The 24,202-nt window shown below is 42.6% G+C and overlaps 1 protein-coding gene across 1 annotated transcript in view; it reads right to left on the minus strand.

Moving 5' to 3' along the window:
- Positions 1–1,504: 1,504 nt before the first annotated feature.
- Positions 1,505–24,202, minus strand: part of Itih2 (inter-alpha-trypsin inhibitor heavy chain 2) — a 31,001-nt gene continuing 8,303 nt past the window's right edge. Inside the window, exons 5-21 of the mRNA XM_013009293.1 lie at positions 23,856–23,960; positions 21,480–21,642; positions 19,271–19,378; positions 18,190–18,318; positions 17,090–17,206; positions 14,203–14,371; positions 13,324–13,449; positions 11,031–11,212; positions 9,584–9,769; positions 8,874–9,013; positions 6,830–6,999; positions 6,017–6,154; positions 4,619–4,732; positions 3,787–3,985; positions 3,116–3,288; positions 2,712–2,823; positions 1,505–1,652 (exon numbers count right to left, since the gene is read on the minus strand). Of these exons, the coding sequence (XP_012864747.1) occupies positions 1,505–1,652; positions 2,712–2,823; positions 3,116–3,288; positions 3,787–3,985; positions 4,619–4,732; positions 6,017–6,154; positions 6,830–6,999; positions 8,874–9,013; positions 9,584–9,769; positions 11,031–11,212; positions 13,324–13,449; positions 14,203–14,371; positions 17,090–17,206; positions 18,190–18,318; positions 19,271–19,378; positions 21,480–21,642; positions 23,856–23,960 (2,479 nt within the window). The remainder of the gene's footprint in view (positions 1,653–2,711; positions 2,824–3,115; positions 3,289–3,786; positions 3,986–4,618; positions 4,733–6,016; positions 6,155–6,829; positions 7,000–8,873; positions 9,014–9,583; positions 9,770–11,030; positions 11,213–13,323; positions 13,450–14,202; positions 14,372–17,089; positions 17,207–18,189; positions 18,319–19,270; positions 19,379–21,479; positions 21,643–23,855; positions 23,961–24,202) is intronic.

A 24,202-nucleotide genomic window follows, 5' to 3' on the forward strand; every position in this document is an offset into this window, starting at 1 on the left:
GCTTCATAAAGTACTGAATTTAGGTCTTAGTGTCATGTTGGTTAGCACAAAACATACAGAAAAAAATATAGCTCAGGATCCTATTTTTGTGCTTTAAAACAAAATTTTATTGAACTGAACCTGAATACACTGCTTTATTTCATTCAGAGATGATTTCAGGAAGATATTGATGAAAAGAAATGTTAAAAGGTAGAGATGGAGCATTTTCCAATGAAGTAAATCACAGTTGATTTTGAGTTTACAGAATTAGGGAGTTATATGTAATTGGTCACATCATCTCTTCGCCGAAATTATTCAGGCCAGATTTCTAGCAAGTCAGGTTTCAGATGTTAACCTGTTTAGTTACACTTCTCTCTGATGTTAACTACCAATTATGTGCTTGATTTTAGGATTTTTGTACATTATGTATTTTCTGCAGCTCTCACATCAATTCTGAAATTACATAATTATGGAATTTATTATTTTATTATATATTAATTACTATATTATTAACTCAACACTAACATTCTAAATTATATAACTAGTACAGAGGACAGCCAGCATTCAACTTAAAAGTCGACCCAACTCCAAGGTCCAGTTGTTTGCCCATGAAACTATGCCACCAAGCTATTTGACAAAGGCTTTAATCCATCCCTCAGTATTTTATGGGAAGCTGCTGACATCTTGGTAGGATTCCTTACCCTGCCTCTTGCGTTTTCACTACTAGTGTACAGTCTCCCGCCTTTGAATGAAAGCTGTCAGCCACCTCCACTCTTAGTTCAAGAAGACATCACAGGGGTTAGCCGGCAACCTGTGTCAGGCTGGTTCAATTACTTTCTTTGGAGTGATTTGCCCAGATGTGGTCCAATAACACTCAACCCTAGGCCTTTTGTGAACTATAGAAGATAGTGTCTTTTTTGCTGGCAGTCTAACGTAACAGATAAGACTGAAGATGGTGGGAAACCATCTTAACTCATGTAACAGTGACTGAAAATGGAGCCAACAGAGAAAGCCAGAGATATTCGGTTTCAAGACTCCAGCTCCAAAATAACTAGCAACAAGCTCTTCTGGAGTCATGGTTCAAGTGATAGAGCACCAGCTGAACAAGCAAGCTAAATAAATGAAAGGAAAATCAATCAATGAAGCAATCAATCTCAGTTACAAAGAAATTAAGATCAAGTAGGACTCCTTATTCATTTTCTGTGTTCCTATAACCTCTTAATTAACCTTCCTGAGTAACTTACTCAACCACGCTGAGAATCTAACAGCAGCAGTGAGCTATGACCCTGGATGACAGTTTGACTCACGAAAGCCACTTCCCTTTGCATCTAATACACACTGGCATCTGAAAACACAACAGAAGACTAACCTTCTTTGCAAAAGGTTTATTCGGAGGCGTTAACAGGCTTTCCAAGCAACCATGATACCTGGACTTGTTTTGTCATTCAAACCAAGGAATGGCTGCAAAAGTGACAAGGGAAAAAAACTGTACATGTATACAGACAATGTTCAAGATGAAAAATGTTCAAGGCCGTTTGAGAAAGCTGTAGAGCTGAGGCACGAAGTAATCTTTGTAATGTCCATCAATGAAACCTTTGCCGCTGTTGTGCACGAACCAGCAGGGAACATCTGTTCCAAAAACGATGTCTGTTCTGTAGTCTTTCTGTAAACCTCTGTGAGAGGAAAGATGTGCATGGTTAGAGTTCAGACCACAACTGGCTAGTGGGCAGAGCCAGACACCTGCTTTTCCTTGCTGTTTGTGGCCCCTCTTATTACCATCCCTGCTCATCTCCTGCCTTTTCCTGCTTTCCACGTCAGGAGAGATGTTAAGAGTCTGGGGCTTGGTGGGAAAGGGCAGAAAATAATCAGTATGCCCTTTAAAAAAATTTTGTTTTCATTTGTGTTGGTCCTGGGTCTTGAACTTAGAGCCTTGGTGCTATCTATCTATGAGTTTTTCCCACTCAAGGCTAGCACTCTACCACCTAAGCCATTATTTCTCCTTTCAGTTTTTTTTTTCCTGGTTAATTGGAGACATGAGTCTCACAGACTTTCTGTCCAGGCTGGCTTTAAAGTATGATCCTCAGATCTCAGCCTCCTGAGCAGCTCGGATTACAGGCATGAACCATTGACTCACAGAGTGTGCTAGCTCGTAGCTAGCCGTGTGTCCTCAGATAATTCAAATAACCTCCATAGAAGTTGACCCATATGGATAGTTCCAGCAAGAACAAGTAGAAAGTAGGTAGGAATAGAACTCCAAAATCGTGTAGCAAACCTTGTATGGCACTTGAAGGATGAACCTGAGACTCTTGCCTTCGCCTTCTGAATGCATGTCTTAGCTATTTAAGGGCAGTGCCAGCTACTTCTGAGTAGATTCGTGGTCTCCACTTGAAGGATTTGAGAAGGCATATGACACACAGCCTGCCCTGAATGAACCCACCTTCAAGTTCTGGTATACTCTGAAGTGCTTGTAAGAGGTAGATGGAGAGCTAGCACTTGCCGTATTTATTATAAGAGATGCTCTTTACCACACTTGACAGAATTCAGGATGATGCCCCCCCTCTTCTTCCCACTCATCGGTGGCTATTGGTAACCCACTGTTGTCTCAGTAGTTCCACTGCGATGTTAACTCACTACGAATCCACTGTCTTAGCTCACAAATCTATTGTTTTGCTGGTGCAAGTCCAGTCCTCCAGAGACCTGTTTTGCTACTGGTATTGGCACCCAAGGCCTACCTGGTGACAGTCAGCTTCTGGCCTTTTACTTCCATGCTTGCTTCTGGCTTCTTGGGATCCTTTCCTGGTCTCTCATTAAAAATATGTATCTTTGGCTCATGCATGAACTGACCTAGAAAAATGAAACCCAGACACTTAATAGCAGGTAACCCCAGGTCAAAAAAAAAAAAAAAGTCTCATCCTGAGATCCAGGTGACATTTGGCCCCAGAATTTCCAGGGTAGAAATTAGAGGTAAAAGGAGCATCAGTAGGAAGGGATGGCCTTCATAGGAAGTCTAGAAGGGCAGGTAGTTCCTGTAATCGCTGTGCTGCTATTGCTGTGTTGGCTCCTCTACTTTCCACTCACCCAAGTCACTGGTGACCTAGAATGGCCCACACCTGACCAGAGAGTGGAGATACTTTACCGATCAGTCCATGCACACTGGGTGAGAACTTGTTTGTGGGTGGGATATAGATCCCCAGAAAGTCTACATTGACCGGATGCTTCTTCCAAACTCGGTGCAGCAGAATGGAAAAGGACATGTCACTACCCAGGGTGAGAGTCACCACTTTTTGTTTCTTCACTGAGACAAGCACCCTAGTGTGAAAGAAAGTCAACATGGAACTAAATGATTCTAGGGCAGACTTCTCCCTTCCATGATCATGACTGGCTCCATCACTACAATGCCACTGGTTTTCCTGGAGCCTCACCTTGCTTTTGCTATGGAATGTTGCTATTTCAGTTCCCAGCTCTAAAGTCCTGCTAATTTGCATGCCTGTAATCAGCAACCAATCAGCAGATCCTATCTAGGATGACACAATCATACTGTTTGGAGGACACCCTCCAACAAGGAGTTGGCTACTAGATTTCAGTACAAGAATTTGTTCAGTGATCTAACACCCATACATGTATTGAGTGCTTCCTGTATGCTCTATACTAGGCTAGCTAGCTCTGAGACAAAACAGTGACCCAAACCAAAGGTCTTTGACCTTATATTTCCTTGTGTTTGAAATGATGATGTGCAGTTCCATTTGAAGTTGTTGTATGGACTTATTTCTGTATCCCTGGGTCCAGGACTGGCAGAATAGTACTTGCCTCTGATGAGCAATGTGGGCTGTGTCTGCCCAGGACAAGCGAGATGTCCGAGAGCCATGGTTCAGAGTGATGTTCTCTGTGCTGACTTCTATTTTCAGGTCCTCACTTCGGAAATAAAATCCCAGTTTTCCAAAATAGCTGCTTAGTTTTCCATTCTCAGGTTTCTTGGCACCAATAAGCTGACCATTGACTAAAATTCCTGTGAATAAAAAAATATTTTTCTCTCTTGGGTTCCTGCCATTTATTTATTTATTTATTTTGTCGGTCGTGGGGCTTGAACTCTGGGCCTGGGCACTGTCCCTCAGCTCTTCAGCTCAAGGCGAGTGCTCTACCACTTGAGCTACAGCGCCACTTCCGGTTTTCTGGTGGTTTATTCGAGATAGGAGTCTCACAGTCTCTCCTACCCGGGCTGGCTTTGAACCGTGATCCTCAGATCTCAGCCTCCTGAGTAGCTAGGATTACAGGCGTGAGCCACCAGCGCCCGGCTCCTGCCATTTATTTGCAAGTAGGGAAACCATGGCTCAAATGGATAAGATTGAATAATTTGAAAACAATTGTTATTATATTGCTTCAGGATTTTTACTTTATAAATCTCATTTTAGAGCTGATCTATTTCATTACTAAGCTAGTTCATGCTCAGAATACATATTTTAAACTATAGTTGTTCAAAACATAAGAATATATTTATAATTCAATTTAATGTCTCACTAATTCCCAAAGTGTGAAAAACATGGGATTTCTATTCAGGTGAGAAAGAAACTCCAGTTGTGACAGATTGTGAAGCAGGACAAATATCTAATCATCTAATTCAAATATAGCTCAGTTCCTTTACCTGATTCTGGATCGGAGACCAGGTTGAGGATTTTCCCAGGTTCAGAGTCAATATTGAAACAGATATTCTTTTGGCTTTTTGGCAGGTAAATGATGAAATGTGGATCATTTTCAACTGGAAGATGCATAAATAAGATGAATAAAACCAGAATTATAAGAAGGAAGGTGATTTATTATTGTTGCTTTTGAGACAGGGTCTGACTCTAGCGCAGGCTGGCCTTGAACTCCCAATCCTTCTGCCTCAGCCTCTGGATTGCAGGGGATCTCTCTCTCTCTTTCTGTCTCTCTCTCTGTCTCTCTGTCTCTGTCTGTCTGTTCGTCTGTCTGTCTGTCTGTCTGTCTCTCTCCTCTCTTACACACACACATATCACCACACTTAGCAGGAAAGTGATTTTTGTTTTTTTTTTGTTTTTTTTTGGGGGGGTCTGGTCGTGGGGCCTGAACTCTGGGCCTGGGCACTGTCCCTCAGCTCTTCAGCTCAAGGCTAGCGCTCTACCACTTGAGCCACAGCACCACTTCCAGCTTTTTTCTTTTTGCTTATGTGGTGCTGAGGAATCGAACTCAGGGCCTCATGCATGCAAGGCAAGCGCTCTACTTCTGAGCCACCTTCCCAGCCCCAGGAAAGTGATTTTTGGATAGCATTTTATTTTATTTTATTCCTGGACACCTTTAACTCAAGTAGAATACATATTTATTGTGTGTTTCTATATGCAGGGTACTTCTGAGGCATTGAGGCCCCAGTAGCACCTCATTGCTACTTTACTCAGTTCATACCCTCACTGTACCTTTATTATGGATCATCTATCAGAGTTTTATGTCATTTCATAAATATAGTGGGAAATTACTTGGTGGCTAATACTAGGTTACATGCATTCTAGGCTACATCCTACAGGTAAAAAAATGAACAAGAAAGATACAAGGTATAAGAAGCACACACACATATATGAAAAATACAGGTTGGGCTTGGTAATGTAGCCTGTAATCCCAGCTACTCAGGAAATAGAGATCTGTCTGAGATCAGCTCTAAGCAAAAATCTGAGACTATCTTAGAAAAAGAAATAGGCACAAAGAAAAGAACGGAGGGTTTGATACATTGGGAGATGGCAGCCTCCAAGCCCAGCAAAGATATCTCAGAATACAAACCACCCTCCTGGCATCTTGACCTTGAACCTCCAGCTGCCAAAATGGAGATGTGTGAATGCCTGTTATTTACATGCCCAGCCTGGGGTGTCTTTTATGACAGCTCCAGCAAGCTCCAATATATAGCCATCATCTTCCAGCAGAAGGCAATGGTGCCTGTAAAAGCCACTCTGTTTCCTGGGACCTGGTGATTTTATTCACTTACACAGGGTTCTCTGATGGATGGACAGGAGGGAAGGTTGTGATGAAGCTGTCCTACCTCTTATCACATGCGGAGGGGGCGTGGACTCCAGCGGCCGGGCTCCTACAGCAGGCAAGGCCATCACTGGTGTTGGGGAGGGCTGGGCCCACGATGGGATGGATGCTGAAGCGACTTTGCTGCCAAAATAGAGGGCGCCTGTATGGAAAGAGCTTGCAGCCATTAGTTTTGTGGGCCCTGCTTAGCAAACATCAGGCTCTGAGTTCAAACCTGAGTATGGAAATACATTTAAATGAATGAATGAATGAATGATGTGAGAGGTCATGGGTTTTCAAAATTCTCTTGGGAGATATGTGAACAAAAAAAAAGTGTGCAAAGACCAAAGTAATAAAGCATGCTCAAAGTAGATTGCAAGGACAAAGTGGAGGCAAGCAATAGTATGGGATGAGAGAGGGCAGAAGTGCTAGGACTCTAACATCGGGAAGGTACCAGTGGATCATGTCTATAATACTAGCTACTTGGGAGGCTGAGGTTGGGAGGATTAATGTTCAAGGCAAAAACGTCCACGAGACCCTGTCTCAGTGGAGCTGGAGGCTGTGGTGTGCACCTGTCATCCCAGCAATCAATCGCTTGAAGCTTAAAGTGGATGGAGTCTGGCTCAAGAACAACTCAGGAGGGCACTGAGACCCAATTCTAAAAAAGTAACCGTGGACACACAGAGATGGAGGCACGGCTGAGCTGTAGAGCAGCAGCCTAGCAAAGGAAGGGGTCCTGAGTTCAAGCTTCAGTACTGTTGAGAGAAAGAGCAAAAGGAGCAGCCAGCAAGCAGCGCGGTGCTGTTGCCTGTTGCTCCTCCCACCTGAGCATGCCCACCTGAGCAGCAGGAATGGTCCTGAGGAGGGGCATCAGCCAGCATGCGCTCGTCCCCAGCGTCGTTCTCAATCACCATTGACGTGAGGGGCGTCACAATATGGTGTTCCAGAGACATCTGCAGGATGGCTTTGGTAATTTTCCTTTTGGCTGCAGCTGTAGGAGCCAGGCTTCTGCATTCAGGAAGGAAGACATAATAGAATATCATTACATTCAAGGTGAACTCTGGTGTCGGACTTATCAGGTGCATTTCCAGTGTTCTCCCAGGAGTCGGCTAGAGAGCAGGGAATAGTGCAGGTGAGAAGGAACCAGAGCTAACTGCCTTCAGGAAGAGCAGCATTTCATTTAGCTATGCAGTCTCAAGGGGGTGGTTCGTCATCATCATCATCATCATCATCATCATCATCATCATCATCATCATTATTATTATTATTATGGCAGTACTGGGGTTAGAACTCAGGGCTTTGTGTTTGTTAGGTGCTCTTCTGCTGAGCCATGCACCCAGATCTTTTTGCTCATTTTTTTTTGAGATGGGATCTCATCATTTTTTTCCCCAGACTTGCCTAGAACTCTGATCCTCAGAATCTCAGCCTCCCACATAGCTAGGATGACAGATATTATATATCTATAATAAATGAGCTATTATATAATTATATATGTAATATATAATATACTCTGTTACATATAATTACATATTGTATATTCTGTTACATATTTTATATATCTATTTATATATCTATTTATATATTATATATAAATATATATATAAATTTATATATATAAATATATATAAATATATATATAAATATATATTTATATATATATTTATATATTCTGTTACATATTTTATATATCTGCCACAGCAGATGTAGGTTCACAGTGAAATTGAGCAGAAGGTTCTAAGCTAATTTCTAAATACCCCATGCACAGCTTCCTGACTGTGGGTGTCCCACACCAGCATGGCACATTTGTTACAGCTGATGCTTGGGCATTAGCACACAAGCCAATAGCTTACATCAGGGTTCCTCTCGGAGTTGTACGTTTCCTGCGATTGGACAAATGCAGGTTGCCAAATAGCCACCTCTGTGGTATCTCATAGTTTCACTACCCTAAAAGTATTATGTTACACCTATTTATCACCCACTTTCCTGAGCTCCAGGAAGCCACTGATCGTTTCAGAGGGCTTTGAGAAAATCAATATTTAATTCCTGAAGTAGTTTGCGCTATGCTTTTAAACACTTCCAGTGTTCCTCTGTCCAGGAGCAGAGATAGTCCTACACACTTCAAAGCCACAGCTTACAGCCCTGTGTATATCTTATAATCTTCTTGACATCAGGGATTTTCTCTGTGAGCCTGACTATACAATAGTATCTCATTTCCTCCCAGCTAGTTCAGATGACCTTGCTCCATCTCCCCAAGACTCTGATCTCTTAAGTGGAGTGGGGCTTGAGAATGGTGATTTCTATCAAACATCCCCATATAATTCCAAGGCAAGTGGACTCTAGTGTTGCAATTCTTACGTTAGAGCTGAGATGCAGCTTGCTTGGAAGCTAGTGGTGACCTTCCTTAAGGGACATCAGAATCACATGACTGTATTTTCTATTTGGGCAGTAACCTTCTCTCAAGAATAAATGCAAAAGAACTTCCAGTATGCACGGTCATGTGGATGAATCTCATGACACCATATTGAGTGAAATACGTGAAAATTAGTATAGGTGAAACTATCCGATGATGACAGACATCAGAAGAATGGTTCCCACTGGAAATAGAGGAAGGGGAGCAAAAGACCCTGATTCTATGTCTGGATTGAAGTGTGGCTGCATAGGCTACACATACACAACCATCCATTAAACTGTACACTTAAAATTCATGTGCCCCATACACCTTGTATCCAGGTTAAATGAGTTAACCCAGTTTTAGCTGCAGTTCTGGGAAGCAGTGAACATTAGTAATGCAAACCCTACATTAAGCACTGCCTCTCTGGGTTCCAGACTCTCCATGTCTCATGTCAAATATCCAAGAGGAACATTTGCTTTTCCTTCCTTACCTCTCTGCCAGCAGCTGATTGATTGTGAGATAGGCCCACAATTTCTTGGTGAAGTTGGGATCTGCATGCTTGTCTTTCGACAGAAAATCCTCCAAGTCATCCATCTGGGCCAGGGTTTCCAGGACTAAGTCTGTGCTAGCCTGGAGGATGGAAGGTTCCATGGAAGAACATCAAGGTGAACTATAGTTCATCAATTCACATTTTTTTGGGGGGGGGTCTGGTCGTGGGGCCTGAACTCTGGGCCTGGACGCTGTCCATCAGCTCTTCAGCTCAAGGCTAGCACTCTACCACTTGAGCCACAGCGCCACTTCTGGCTTTTTTTCTTTTTGCTTATGTGGTGCTGAGGAATCGAACCCAGGGCCTCAGGCATGCAAGGCAAGCACTCTACCACTAAGCCACCTTACCAGCCCTGAATTCACATTTCTGGTACCAGTTGTGAGTGACTTAGAACACTATCCTTTGAGGAGGAGACGGGGAAGAGGTTTTTCTGGGGAATTAAGCCATAGCTCCGAGGCTAGTCTGAGAGGTGGGTGTAAAAGTGACAGTTTACAGAGGAGTTAGGAAGATGGCAGAGATATTCTCATTCCTTCTCTCTTGTGGGGTCCATTCTGCACACATAGGACTTGGGGCACACAGAGGATTGGCTTGTTAACATGCAGGATCCTAGGGGCCGGTTAGTATTTTCAGAAGAAGCAGAAAAGCAGAGGTACCGAAGTAGCTGTGATGATGCTCTGTAGTTGCTCCAACTTATTTGGCTCAAATTTCCCCGTCACTACAATTTCAGAACCTCCAAAGTAGTTGTGGAAACTGTTCTGTGTCACATCAGTGATGGGCGGGGAGGGGTAGTTGAACTGAACATTCCGGAGCAGGGGAGTAGAGACCTGGTTGTAGAATTTCTACAATTTAAAAAAGGGGGAGAGAGGACATGCAGAGAAGTGAAGTATTTTCATACCACTTTGTAGCTGTACACATTCTTCTCAGGGTTTTCACATGCTTGGTAAATAGCTATTTGTTTATTCTCATGGGTTTCTAAGACAAGGGAAAATACTCATGATTCCTAAGTGAAAAACTCCCCAGAGACAGAGTTGTTGAGAAGTGATTTATGATTTAAGGGGCAAGTGTTTTTCCCTTTCTGTTATGGTCAGCATGAAAAACTCATGGCTACTCATAAAGATAAGTCAGCTGGGCTGTGTTTCCCTGAGTCAGAACAGTATGTTCTATGGGTCCTCAGGTTGATATAGGGTCCTTGGCATTGAGCTTGTTTTCTTGTTCACTTTAACCAAGTAATTTGAACCTTTCCTGATTAAGAAAACTGAGAGGCCACAGTTCAGTCTATATTACATGATTTTTAAAAAGGATATCCTTGGGGTACCAGTGGCTCATGCCTGTAATCCTAGATACTCAGGAGGCTGAGATCTGAGGATCATAGTTGGAAGCCAGCCCAGGCAGAAAAGTTTGTGAATTTTTTTTTCTGGTCATGGGGCCTAAACTCTGGACCTGGGCACTGTGCCTGAACTCTTCAGCTCAAGGCTAGCGCTCTACCACTTGAGCCACAGTGCCACTTCTGGCTTTTTTGGCTTATGTGGTGCTAGAGGAATTGAACCCAGGGCCTCATGCAGGTAAGGCAAGCACTTTACCACTGAGCCACCTTCCCAGCCCCATGTGTGATTCTTAACTCCAATTAACTACCAAAAAAAAAAAACAATAAGTGGATCTGTGGCTTAAATGGTATAGTCTTAAATGGAAAAAAGCTAAGGGACAGCCTACAGGACTTGGGCTCAAGACCCATTACTGGCACACCCACACCCATGCACATACACACACACACACACACACACACACACACACACAATATCCAATGCATTGTGAAGGGTGAGCAAGTAGCCATCATAGTAGGAAGAGCAACTGCTGTGTGGGAATGGAGAGACCTGTTGGTTCAGGACTATGGAAGCCTGTGCCTTGGTCTGCTTTGCTGCCTCCAGTCGACTTGTAGTACACAAATACAAGGATGGAGGGAAATGAGTAAGAAAGGACTTGAAGACTTCCTTGGCCATGGCTGAAATACTAACACATTTGAATTAAACTTAGCTGTCTCCTTTAAGATTTGGGTACTTCAGTAATTTCTAGTAAGGGAGGAAACACCAGAAAAACTATTACCTTGAGCTGGGAGGATGTATCCTGGTTACCATAAATTCTTTGGGCAATTCCACGATTATCATTAGACAGTCGCTTCAAAAAATCATAGTCAACATCAAATCCTATCCCCAAACTGAATAAGGAGATATTGTCTTGCATGTTCTGCTTTACATTTTTTTGAATTTTGGACAGTTTTAGTTCACCTAAAGTTGGGGAGTGACAGAAAGAAAAAAAATAAGGAACTACAGAACTACTATTATCAAGTTTTTAGAAAATCCAGAAAAGGTAATATAGCAAAAACAATAATTGATCAAAATTAAAAGTGCATTTGCCTTTTGATTCCATAATTCAACTTCTAAGAATTTTTTATAAATGCACTCATACATGACAAAGTGAAGTATAGGCAATGGCAAACATGGCGGATGTCATTTGGGAATAGCACCATATCAAAACAATTTACATTTAAACAGTGCAATACCATGTGGTTAGTAAGAACACAACAATTTTTATGTATTTATACTGAATGATTGCAAAGATTCCTCCTGATCCTTTTCCTGCTCCTGTTCCTGCTCCTCCTCCTCCTTCTCCTCCTTCTCCTTTCTTCTTCTTCTATTGGTCCTAGGGCTTGAACTCAGGGCCTGGGTGCTGTCTCTGAGCTTTTTTGCTCAAGGCTGCCATTGAAGTAAAAATCCTCCCTCTAGGATTTCAAGCATGCATCACTGCAACCAGCACTCAAAGACATCTTTCAAAGAGGAGGATACATAGTATATTTCTAGAATGCATTCCTATGTACACATGTACATGTGCACATGCATTATGTGCACATAAACATATATGTGCAAATGTGTATATAGAGCAATACAGCAATGCATGACCTATCTCTAGAGACATAACCAATGACTCACTCTAGGACAGAAACTGGATGAATAAGAAGGGATAAGAGTGAGAATAGATATCATTCCCCCCCCCACCTCCCTCCCTGCCCCTGATCCTGGGGCTTGAACTCTGGGTTTGGGTGCTCTCCCTCATATCATTTTCGCTCAAGACTAGAAGTCTACCACTTGAGCCACAGTGCCACTTCCAGCTTTTTCTAAGATTAATTGGAGATAAGAGTCTCATGGACTTTCCTGCCTAGGCTGGCTTCAAACCTTGATCCTCAGATCTCAGCCTCCTGAGTAGTTAAGATTACAGGTGTGAACCATGGGTGCTGGCTATAATATTTCCTTTCATATGATTTTATTCCAAAGTAGAATTTTAAAAGTTATCTAATCTGGGCTGGGAAGTTGGCTCAGTGGTAGGGCGCTTGCCTTGCATGCCTGAGGCCCTGGGTTCGATTCCTCAGCACCACATAAGCAAAAAGAAAAAAGCCGGAAGTGGCGCTGTGGCTCAAGTGGTAGGGCACTAGCCTTGAGCTGAAGAGCTGAGGGACAGCACCCAGGCCCAGAGTTCAGGCCCCACAACCGGACCCAAAAAAAAAAAAAAGTTATCTAATCTGAGGGAGAAAACATCGAGTCTACAGCAAATACATATTAGCTATCTGTCTCACTATTAATAAAATGGTTGCTTTGGTCTTTCTCAAACTTTGGGTGTGTTGTTAGTTAGAGTCTGCCAGGTTGTTCTGTTTAGCTGTGACAGGTACAGATGAGACACATCCTTGTTTACACGACAACAGTCAGTACAACACAATCTACTCCACTTGTACTTACATTTATTAGCATAAGGACACAAATAAACTACACAAAAATAAAAGCAGAAAACCAAAGGTGGGAGAGTTTGAACCCAATTAGGATGTGAATAAGAAACTGGCGTAAGGGTAAGAACAATGATTTACTTAAAGGTGTGACACACAGCAGTCGTGTCTCTAGCTGCAACAAGGAGAAATGGAAAACAAGAGAAAATTGTGATATTCTGGCCTCTGGAGGTACCCTTAGGAGAGCTGGAACACATATTTGTCATTCTTTACTTATAAACTCCATTTTTTCCATATACCTATAGCTGCAAAAATCAATGCCTTACACCAGTGTGCATTAGCAGTTCTCACATCTCATGCATAGAATTCAAACTCAACTTTCCCTGTGTGGCGGAGGGGAAATTGAGACACTGGAAAGCACCATTGAAAGTACCTGAGGACTCACTTGGGGGAGGGGGGAGTGAGGAGTGCTTCCAGGTCAGGGGACTTCCTGTAGGAAGGAAGGGCTTAGAATGGTCTTACAAACTCGAGCAAATGGCATTAGAGTTTCCACATAAGCAAAATATGTTTTTTAAGAAGCACCAGTGAAAATCTGTGTCACGAGAAATATGAAGTGATACTTGCCCACTGTCGGATCTCCATCAGAAACTAAAATGATCAGAGAAACTGAGTTTGGGTCCAACAATCCCATATTGTTGGCTTCGTTCAAAATGAAGATTGCCCTCAGGAGTGCTTCATTGATATTTGTGCCTGGGGAAGTAATACAATGTATTATTGCACAGGCTTTCCTTTCACACACGTAATTACCTCTTAGATTCAGGTTTGTCTGTCAGGTAGTTATAGATGCACAACTTATTCAATGTTGAAATCACTGTATTGCTTTCCAAGTGATGCAAATTTTGCTCTGCCTGATCAAGATCCCTCTATGCAGTAAATTATTTTAAGTGTCCCAGTAGAGAAAATTAAGCCTTTCAGAACATCAGTCTAATACTTTGCAAAACACCAAATTCAAAGGTACAGTTACAATTTAGGTGATACAAGTAAAAAGAAGGCCATGATGATGATGATGATGATGATGATGATGATGTTTTACTCAGCCTTTTTTTTGGTAAAAGGTTGGAATGGTAGACTGGACTTTCTCCATAAACAGTGTTCAGTATGCCACAATAAATATATTATTTAGTGTAGATCACTGCAGACTGGCAAAACCCATAGTTGTAGAGGATAATGGTTCTTTTTGGTAGTACTAGGATTTGAACTTGGCCTCATATTTGCTAGACGAACACTCTGCCATGTCTCCAGCCCCTTTTTGCTTAAGCTCTTTTTTGGATAAGGTCTCACATGTTTTTTGGCCAGGGACCAGCATAGACTGTGATCCTGTTATCTAGACTCTTCTGGGGCTAGAATTAGAGGTATAGGTCATAGTATTCATCTCCAGTAATGATTTTTAAGATTTGAACTGTATGAACATTTCCCACTGGGCTTTAGGCCACACTTGCTCACCTCCAACAGGATGGATTTTTTCAATATATCGCTTGGCATCTGCAATTTGTGTTTTAGTAGCTGGAACTAAGTCGTTTCTCCAGGTTCGAACATTGTGATTGAAATCAACCACAGAGAATTGGTCTTCAGCTCTTAGGTCATCCAGTATTGTCTTCATCGCTTCCACAGTCTATTGCAAAGGAGAATAAGCAAGGGTCTCATTCCATAAACTCTTAAGTCAGCACACAATCTAGGAGAACCATTAATTACCCTTGCCATCCCCCAAGTATTGACTCAATATGAACTTTAAGAACACCTCTTCCATCTACCTCAGTCAACACAGACATATCCCTTTTCTATGATGAACATATAAATGGACTTTTGGGATACTTACATTTTTATTGTCTGATTTTGTTATGTACTATCAGCTTGATGAGTCCTAGTTTAAATTAAGGATCACAAACATTCTCAAGTCCAGCTACTCATACTCTTAAATTACTATCTATCTATCTATCTTATCTATCACCTATCTATTTGCTTAGAAATGGGGTCTCCCTATGTAGCTCAGCTTGTCCTGGAATTCACAATTGTCCTGTCCTCATGATTCTCCTTCCTCAGCTTCCCAAAGACAAGGCACATCAGGTTGTATGCCACTACCACTGCCATAAACTACCCTTTCTTGTCTTCTTTGTCTAGACACTGACCACCTCTCTCTTCCTCTACTTTAGCTGATGACCTCAACTCTTACTCCACTGAAAAACTCAAGGAATCAGACATAAATTTCCATACACTCCTCCTATCATAAAAGCCAATCAGCCAGTATTTCCTTTTCCTTGTTACTAGATAGTATAGAGCATCAAGCAGTATTTCTACTGACTGCAAAATCACCTACTACAAACTGGACTCTATTCTCTGGCATCGAATGAGACCATAGTTCCTGTAACTGACCTTTACCCCTTAAATCTCCCTCTTCTATTGGTTCATTTCCATAAGCATAAAACAGGCTGTGATTTCTCACCTTTCTAAGAACTTCATTTGTCCCTCCTTTCTGCATTTTCCAGCTTCCCTTTCAATCAATTCCTTGAAATAAATTGCTTCAGTGTCTCTTAAATTTTCTCTTGCATTCATTCTCATTGTTCCACTGCAACCATCCTTGTTAAGGTCATTAATGACCTTGAAGTCGCCAAGCACCGTGGACTTCTCATCAGATTCACCCATCTTCAGCATCTGGCCCATGGCTCACTCTCTCCTTCGTACAGTGTCTTCCTGTGGCTTTATTAGTCCTTTCATTAGCTTTTCATTACTCTCTACCATTGTCCTTCCCTTGTTTTGAGCCACAGAGCCACTTTCTGTTTTCTGGTGGTTTATTGGAGATAAGAGTCTCACAGACTTTTCTGCCCGGGCTTGCTTTGAACCATGATCCTCAGATCTCGGCCTCCTGAATAGCTAGGATTACCGGTGTGAGCCACTGGTGCCTGGCTGTCCTTGGCTCTGCTAATCACTGGCAAACTCTATCCTTCCAACTGTTCAAAGTAAAATCCTAAGTGCATCTTTCTACTCTTTGTCCTCTTAACTCACCCAATCCTAAAGAAAATGTTTACTTTCAAAACAGATTACAAAATTCAACCATACCATATGCATGTCTGCAAATCGTGATCCAAGCTATCATGTTTTAGTTGTACCGTAGTTTGAACTCAGGGCAAGCCCCTCCTGTTTTTGCTTTAGTTTTTCTTTAGGTAGGGCTGAGTTCTTGGCTGGGCTGGCCTCAAACCTTGAACCTCTTATCTATAGCCTTCCACATAGCTAGGATCATAGGCTCATACAACCATAGCTGACTTACTAACTAAGATGCTGTCTCAGCTGGGTGCTGGTGGCTCATGCCTCTAATCCTAGCTACTTAGAAGGCTGAGATCTCAGGATCATGATTCAAAGGCAGCCAAGCCAAGATAGTCTGTGAGACTCTTATCTCCAATTAACCACCAGAAAACCAGAAGTGGTGCTGTTGCTCAAAGTGGTAGAGCTCTAGCCTTGAGCACAAAGAGCTCAGGGACAGTGCCCAGTGTGAGGTCAAGCCCCACAACCAACCAACAACAACAACAAAAGATGGAGTCTCCCTAACTTTTTACCAAGGTTTGTTGGGATAGTGGAGACCACCAGCCTCTTTTCAATATAGCAGCTGGAGACCACTCAGCATGTGTCACACGCATTACTCCGACCTGTCATGCCCTTCCTTCATTCAAATCCTCCTAAAATTCTCTATTTATCTCTGAATAAAAAGCCAAAGTTCTGAAAGTGGCCCAGGAGGCTTTGCAGGATTTTCCCTACCTCTTCCTTCTCAGTTCCCATTTTCTATAGCTTTCCTCTGCTGTCTAACTTCCTGTTATTTGCTGTTATTTGTCCCTGCCTGTCACGTATCTGACTCAGGCCCAGTGAACCGGCTGTCCTTGCTGCCTTCTAGGTACCTGCATGCTTGCTTCTTCCTTTCCCAAATATTTCCCAAAGGATTTCAAATTAAATCACCTGGTTCCTTCACAAATTCATTTAAAATAATGTATTTTTCTCCTCCTCTCTTCCTCTCCCTCCCCCACCTCCTCGCGGATATTATTGCATTGTTAAGAAGGAATCAAAGGGCTGTGTATGGTAACTCATGTCAGTAAGCCCAGCTACTCTGGAGCCAGAGGTCATGGTTCAAGGATGGCACAGGCCAACTTAGCTCAAGACACTACCTGAAAAACGAACTAAAAAAGCAAAAGAACTAGAGGCACGGCTCAAGTAGTGGAGTGCTTGCCTAGCAAGTCCAAGGCCCTGAGTTTAATCCCTGTTACTATAAGGTGGGGGTGGGGGACAAGATGGAGGGGATCAAAAGAAGGCGCGAGTCCCACCTACCCTTGCGAGCCAGGCCACTTACTTGTTTCATCTTGATTCCCCACATGGAGCCACTAACGTCAATGACGAAGAGGATGTTTTTGGGAATTGGGTCCAGGTTTTCGGGAGCAAAGAAGTGGACAAAATATCCATTAAATATCTGGAAAATAGAACGTACATGTGAGTCAGATCCCAATGAATGTTTACGGGTAGGGAACTATAAGAGGAGAGGTGGTTGATGGGAAACAGAGACACAAGGCTTATGAAGCCAAGAGCAGGGTGGAAGTTGGGTACACATCCTGATCCCCCTTCTGCCGTTCCTTCGTGTTCCTCTCCTCCGGAGGTTTGAGCCTTTTTTCCCACCAGTTTCCTCGATCTTCTGCTCTATCCAGCCCATAGAGTATTGGGTGCTCTGCTAACTCACTACAAGTCAGGCAAAGTTTTCATCCCTGTGGGACTCACAGCCAGTGGTGATACTGATCAGGAAAGGTCTTTAGTGCCATCATTAGCAAAGTAAAGGGCTCCCAGAGACCAAAGGACAATTATCTCCCTCAGATGGGAAGGCGTCCCCAAAGAAATGGCTTCTACATTGGAATCTGAGCATGAGCTTGGAGTCAGCCTGCCATTGTGGCAGAGGGCTTGAATAGGGGTGGGGAGGAAGATTCCAGACAGTGTTGGGAGAACAAGGTACACTTGGGGCCATAGAACTCAAGAGATGAGGTGAAGAGTCAGAACACAAGAAAATCTGCGTTTTTCTTGAAGTTAGTGGGAGGCCATCCCGCTAGATTTGTCTCTTATTTGTCTTCTAAAAATTGGCTTGCCTAATTCTTTCTCCTACTCTATCCAGGACACTACAATCCCCAGCTATAGGCTGTGTGGTTGTGGCCTCTACTATTTCTTCTCTATCCTTCATCCCTGTGGAAATATATAGATTCTGTTACAGAGAGAGAGAGAAAATAGATTAGCATGAGACCCCGTGAGCCTTTACCTAGCTTTTCCTGACATAAAAGATGATGCCTAGTGGCAGACCAGAGAAATCTGTGTGGAGTTTCTTCTGTGGAGCCATGACACTTGCCTTGTGGCTAGAACGCAGGAGTCTCTGGGCCTCAGTGTGGTAGCTCACATGAGTCTGTTCACACTCACCTCAAGCTCTCCAGCCTTCTCTTCTCTGTTCACATCGTACATCACCACCAGTTCCCCATCTACTGCTGTCTCTGAGCAGTTGGGGCATTTTCTTTGCTGTTCTATTGTTGGCTTGAAAGAGACATGTGCCTGGAAGGAACAGGGCATCAGAAATTGGTCTTTGTGTCCAGCCCTTGCCAGCCAGGGGGCGTGGAAGTCTCACCTGCTTCTGCACAGGTAAGGGAGATTTCCTTGTGGGCACTGTGCATCTATCCATTCACCTGAGTAGCTCCCCACCCCCATTATTTTCCAGTACTGAAGTTTAAACTCAGGACCTTGCGCTTGCAAGGCAGGTACTCTAAGTCCTTGAGTTATATCCTTATTTCTCTTTTCCTTTAGTTATTTTTCATGTTGGTCTTGCATTTATGCCTGGAATAGCCTGAACTGCAATCCTCCTATTTATACCTCTCATGTAGCAAGATAATGGTACTTAGCACTAAACTCAGATTTTCATTAGTTGAAGGGGTCTTGTCAACATCTTGCCCAAGCTGGCCTAGAACCTCTATCCTCCCACCCTCTGTCTTCCAAGTAGCTAGGACTGTAAGCTTAATCTACCATGTGTAGAAGAGCCAAGGCTTTTGAGAAGAAACTGTGCCAGGCTGTGATGTTGTTTGCCAGGCATCAGGCCTTTTAAAAAGAGATTCAGAGAATGTCGCCTTTCTGCCAGGAAGAGAAGGCTCCTGGCTCTGAAAAGAATCTGTAAAAGGTTCTTAGAGGAGTTTGACCTCTCTCTAGTTGCTTGTGATTGGCCAGGAAGGCCAAGAGAATTAAACTGAGTATTTCTTGCTATGAGTCATAAAGAGTCACCATGAATCTGTGAGGCAGGCTGTAGGTGCTGGTCAGTAGGCTAGTCATAGATCTAATGGAATGAAACGATGGGAGTTATTTTATATGTTGAGTGGGAAGTCTAGCCTCTGCTTATGGAGCAAGTGCCCTCAGTCCAATGCCAGGTCACTTTTAATTCACCTAGAGCACAAGGGAGACCAGAAGCCAGCAGCTAATGGCCACTTATATGGGTAGAAACATCGAGTATTTATGGTACCTTCTGGGCCCCTTTAGATATGACTGGAACACCATCGAAATGGCCATCAAAAGTGTCAGGAACATGAAGGAATCTTATTCCCTGAGGTTCAATAATCCACACGTTTGCCTGGAGGTGAGAAAGAAAATAAGCTTCGGCTTTAAAGGTCTTTAAGTCTTTAAGCAGTACAACTACTCATGTCTCCTCTGATTGTTTTATCATCACCAAGTCTGCTCAGCATGATTCTGTAGCATTCTGGGAAATTCTTTATGTTCTATATCATCCTGGAAGTTCTTTGAATTCCCCGGGTTGTGATTCTACCATTTCCAGCAACTCAGACACTCTACTGTGTCACTCCTCAGGACTCATTTCCTCTCTGGGATGACTTGGGAGCAACCCAGAAGCTCCCATGTGCTGGGAGCTGATGGCAGTGTTCAAGTGCTGGAAACTTGAAGAGGCGGTACCTTACACTAGGGAGTTAGGTCATGGGGTCGTCAAGCCTTATGGAATGAGTTAGCTTGCAAGAGGGTAAGTTGCTATAAAACAAGGCCACTCCACAAACCTCCCCCCTTCTAGAAGCACAAGGCGGGTCTCTTTCTATTTTTCCACTCTATTTTTATGCATCCACGGGTCTTTGACAGATGGTGACAGTCTGTCTGCACCCTCCAGCCACTTGTAAACCTCTCCACCTATCAGGTGTCCACCTTCAGGGTTTTTGGGAATACCTAAAAATGGAATCATATACTCTTCTTCATACTATTCTGTTTTTATTTATAGGCGCTTTCATGTTGTCATTATTCTACATCTCTACATCTACTTTATAGTTCTGTCAAAAATAAATATTTTCTTGGGCCTTTTAGTTCTTTGTGTTATTAGGGGTGTGTGTGTGTGTGTGTGTGTGTGTGTGTGTGTGTGTGTGTGTGTGTGGTCTCATCATCAGATGCAATGGCATCATGGTTACAAGGGATTATAAGTATTGAGCAAGACAATGTGGGTGACTAACTGGCACACATTAATTATCATTGTTAGAAAACTAACCAGAATTACATAGCTGTGTGGGACATCTTGGCCTGGAGGAAAAGCATCTTTATTAATTCACAGAAAGGCACAGTATGTGTTATAAGAAGCCCAGAAAAGAGCTCAATCACATATACCTTGAGAATAAAATGATATGATTTATCAGGTGTGCAGATTTTCAAATTAGAATTACAATTGCACCTATCTTTTTTTGTCTTTTCTTTTTTGGTACTGGGTATCAAACCCAAGACATTGCACTTGCTAGGCAAGTGCTTTGCCACTGAGCTCTATTCCAGAAGGAACTATCTGTAGGAGATAGTTTGGGTAATTAGGGAAGACAATTTAATATTAATTTAACTCCTATTTCCATAAATCCATCTTACTAATGGGTGCTCTCCAACTATGTCCCTAAGTCCATCTCACTCATAAATAAGGAATGCAAATATTCATCTCTTTGTTGATAAGAAAGTAGAAACTTGGAGAAAGTCGACTGTTAGTCAGTGTTATGGGTTAAATAATAGTCTCCTGAAAGATATCTTGTCAAATCTACAGGACCTATGAATGCAAACTTATTTGGAAAAGGTGTTTTGGGGGATAAAAGTAAGCTAAGGAAATGGAATCTTCCTTTGGTCCCTAAATCCAATAACAAGTCTTCTTCTAAGGGGAAAGCTGAGGGAGACTTAGGATACTCAGGGGAAGCAAAATGATCAAGAAGGAAGAAAGTAGACTTACAAGGCCACGAAATCACTGGTCAAGATACACCATGGCCAGATAAGAAGATACAAGTGAAGAATTCTAATTCAAATAGGAGTTAAGATTTCACTGTAATTAATTCATCCTTTTTTATTGTCTGTATCTATGAGCAAATCATAGGGACTCTGCTAATGCCTTCAATTCAGACTTCGGACTGGGAGATAATGCAGCTTTGTGGTGGTAATTTGTTTCAGCATCCTTGGAACCTTATTATATTAGCCAATATTATTATAGTCAGAGATGAGTTAAGCTGGTGTCAGAATCTACAAAAAAGCGATATGATTGACCTCAAACCAAATCTTTTCCGTCTACTATATCCATATATTTGGGAGGTGGGTGGGATAAGAACACCAAACACCACTGGTAGTGGTCAGGATCAGAAAGTATAAACTGAGGCTGGGAACCATAGGGTGATGGGATGTCGCACCCTTGCTGCATCACTTTGGGGACCCAGGCTCACCTCCAAGTGTTTGGCTAGCCGGCCAGGCTGTAGATGAAGCCTGTGCTCGTAGGATCCCAGCTTCCTCCACTTTACCTCCTGGTAATGAAGTTCAAACTGTGCTTTGGCTCCAGGAAGGATGTTTACTTCAGTTTTGAAGTTCTCCATATCAAGAGCGGTGCTCCTATGTGCAAGAGCCACCCCCCCCCCACATCATCAACATGCGACCACATGTGAGTCCTAGCATCTAGACACAGGTCTATCCTAGGTAACCAGGCCTGCTCAGTGTTTCACGAACAAGGTACACCAGAGAAGAGTACAATTTCTAGATAAGTTTAATCCTACCAGGAATTTCAGTCACTTTCCCTCCCTGATCGAAGCTTTTCTAGAGCTTCTTATAGATTTGAGGGATATCTGGAAAAGACTACCACTGACTGGCCCCTACTCTGTGCCAGGAAGTAGCCTATTGCATCTCCCGCATGGTGGTTCTGCGGGATGAGCATCGATACTGTCATTTTATTTAGATGATACTAAGCCAGGCTCACCGAGGAGGAGGACCCTGCTCAGGACCCCACAGTGAGCCAGGTGTAACACCAGGGATCAACCCCAAGTTTACCTTCCTCCAAAGACAATTCCGCTTCCTTACTCTATTCTGAGACTTACTGAGAGATTCTTTACATATTTTGCAAGTGTTTCAGGGAGAATCTTATTATTTCATGAAACTGAGTACTATAAAGCCTTTTGTAATAACTCTATATTGAAAGTTGTGAGGTTATTGATCTGGAAGGTTTATGGCTTTGAAGAGGAAACAGGATTCGCCAGTAATGTGAGTGCAGGATTAGGATGAACAATGAATGCTTAAACAAAATCTAAATAACCCAGGCAGGATGGTACATAATCAGCCTGCTTGGGATCAGGGAAGAACTTTGAGTGTCAGGATGGGAAAGAAGGTGGGAGTGGTCTGCAGTCATGTTTGCAGTCTGAGCTGGAAGGTGAGTGGTAGATTCAGTTTAGAGCACTGGAAGGTGAATTATAGATTTTCTGTTAAATCCAGAAGAGTCTCTATTCCATGTTTGTGGGATGAATAAATGAATACACGGTGTGGTGGAAATGGTGGGAAAGGTAGCCAGGAGCTCTGTGAAGACAGAAGGGCTGCTTGACCTTGCAGCATGTCTAGAATGTTCTCTTTGCTTGGAATTTTTCTTCCTTTTCTCCATCTGGCTGATTCCCATGCACCTATTTGGACTTAGCTGAAACATCCAGCTTGTGCAAAGATGTTTTCTGGATCTCCTAAAAATTGTATGCTGAGCTCCCATAGTCTTTTATACTCTGTGTATATTAGCCCTTGTCCACTATCCACACAGTAACCCAGGTCACCTTTTCTCTCTTCCCCATGAGCAGTTGTCTGTTTCTGTGTAGCTGCCATCTCTAATGTAACTGGGTACAGCGTTGACACTGGATGCAATTCTATTGATGGACTGAATAAAAAAATGAATGGATAAAATAACAGGAAAAGAACTCCTACTGGAGGTAAGTCTGGAGGTGTAGAAGAAAAGATGAAGAAGAAAAAACTGGACAGAATTTGACAGAACATGAATAATGGAAGGAGTAATAAGTCAAAAATTTCTTTACAGCTTCTTACTCAAAATTTTATTTATTTATTTATTTTTGAGATGGGTTGTATGTAATATTATAAAGGGAAAAAATCTGCCAAATCTTAAGTGTAATCCTTTAGAAGGCCCTATCCTAATAAAAATAATACTAAAGCATTAAAATAAGAATTAAGTATCAGAATAAATCCCAAGCTTTCTTCTGTGGCTGTGTTGTTTTGTGACAAGCTCACTAGCACATTATTTCTGCAGTTTATCTTTACACTCTTTGAAAACAGACTAGAGTTTATTTACAGAGCATGCATCTACCTGTGAGACAATCACTGTAAGTGCAACATGTGTGAGATCTCCCAAAACCCATTGGGGAAAGCAAGGTCTTTTAGGACATAGTGTGGGACCCGATTCTACCATATGACTGAGAAAGTTGCATTTGTTCAGATTTCATGCCTACTTTTTTCCTTTTTGCTATTTTTTTGGAGCCAGTCCTGGGGCTTGAACCCAGGACCTAGATGCTATCCCTGAGCTTTTGAGCTCAAAGCTAGTGCTTTACCACTTAGAGCCACAGCTCTAGGTTTTTTGAGTGGCTAATTGGAGATAAGAGTCTCATGGGCTTTGCTGTCTTGGCTGGCTTTGAACCATGATCCTCAGATCTCAGTCTCCTGAGTAGCTAGAATTCAGACAGGAGCTACCGGCACCTGGCACTTGCCTACTTTTAGTTGGGCAAATGGGATAGTAAGAGCAGCAGCCATGGAAGTAAGAAGGCAAAGCCTGTTCACCCAGCCCTTACCTAACCAATCCAGCTGTTTTGCCTTTTGCTCTTGCTTGTGAGTACAGTGCTCGTCCCACAGTTTTCTCCTTAATGGTACTAGTAAATGTTGTGCCATCCACAGTCCTGGAAAACAATAAGGTAGCCAATCAGAACAGGAGTCTCAGCAAAATGAATGAGTAACAAGCAACCAATCCAACAAGGCTGATTTAATGAGTGGATCAATGGCCACTTTGTATCTATAAGAAATAAGAAGAGACAAATAGCCTGGGCTCAGTGGCTTATGCTGTAATATGGCTACTCAGAAGGCTGAGATCTGAGGATACAGTTCAAAGCCAATCCAGGCAGGAAAATCTGTGAAACTCCAA

This window comes from Dipodomys ordii, unplaced genomic scaffold, assembly GCF_000151885.1.
Source record: "Dipodomys ordii isolate 6190 unplaced genomic scaffold, Dord_2.0 Scaffold9, whole genome shotgun sequence".
NCBI lineage: Eukaryota > Metazoa > Chordata > Mammalia > Rodentia > Heteromyidae > Dipodomys > Dipodomys ordii.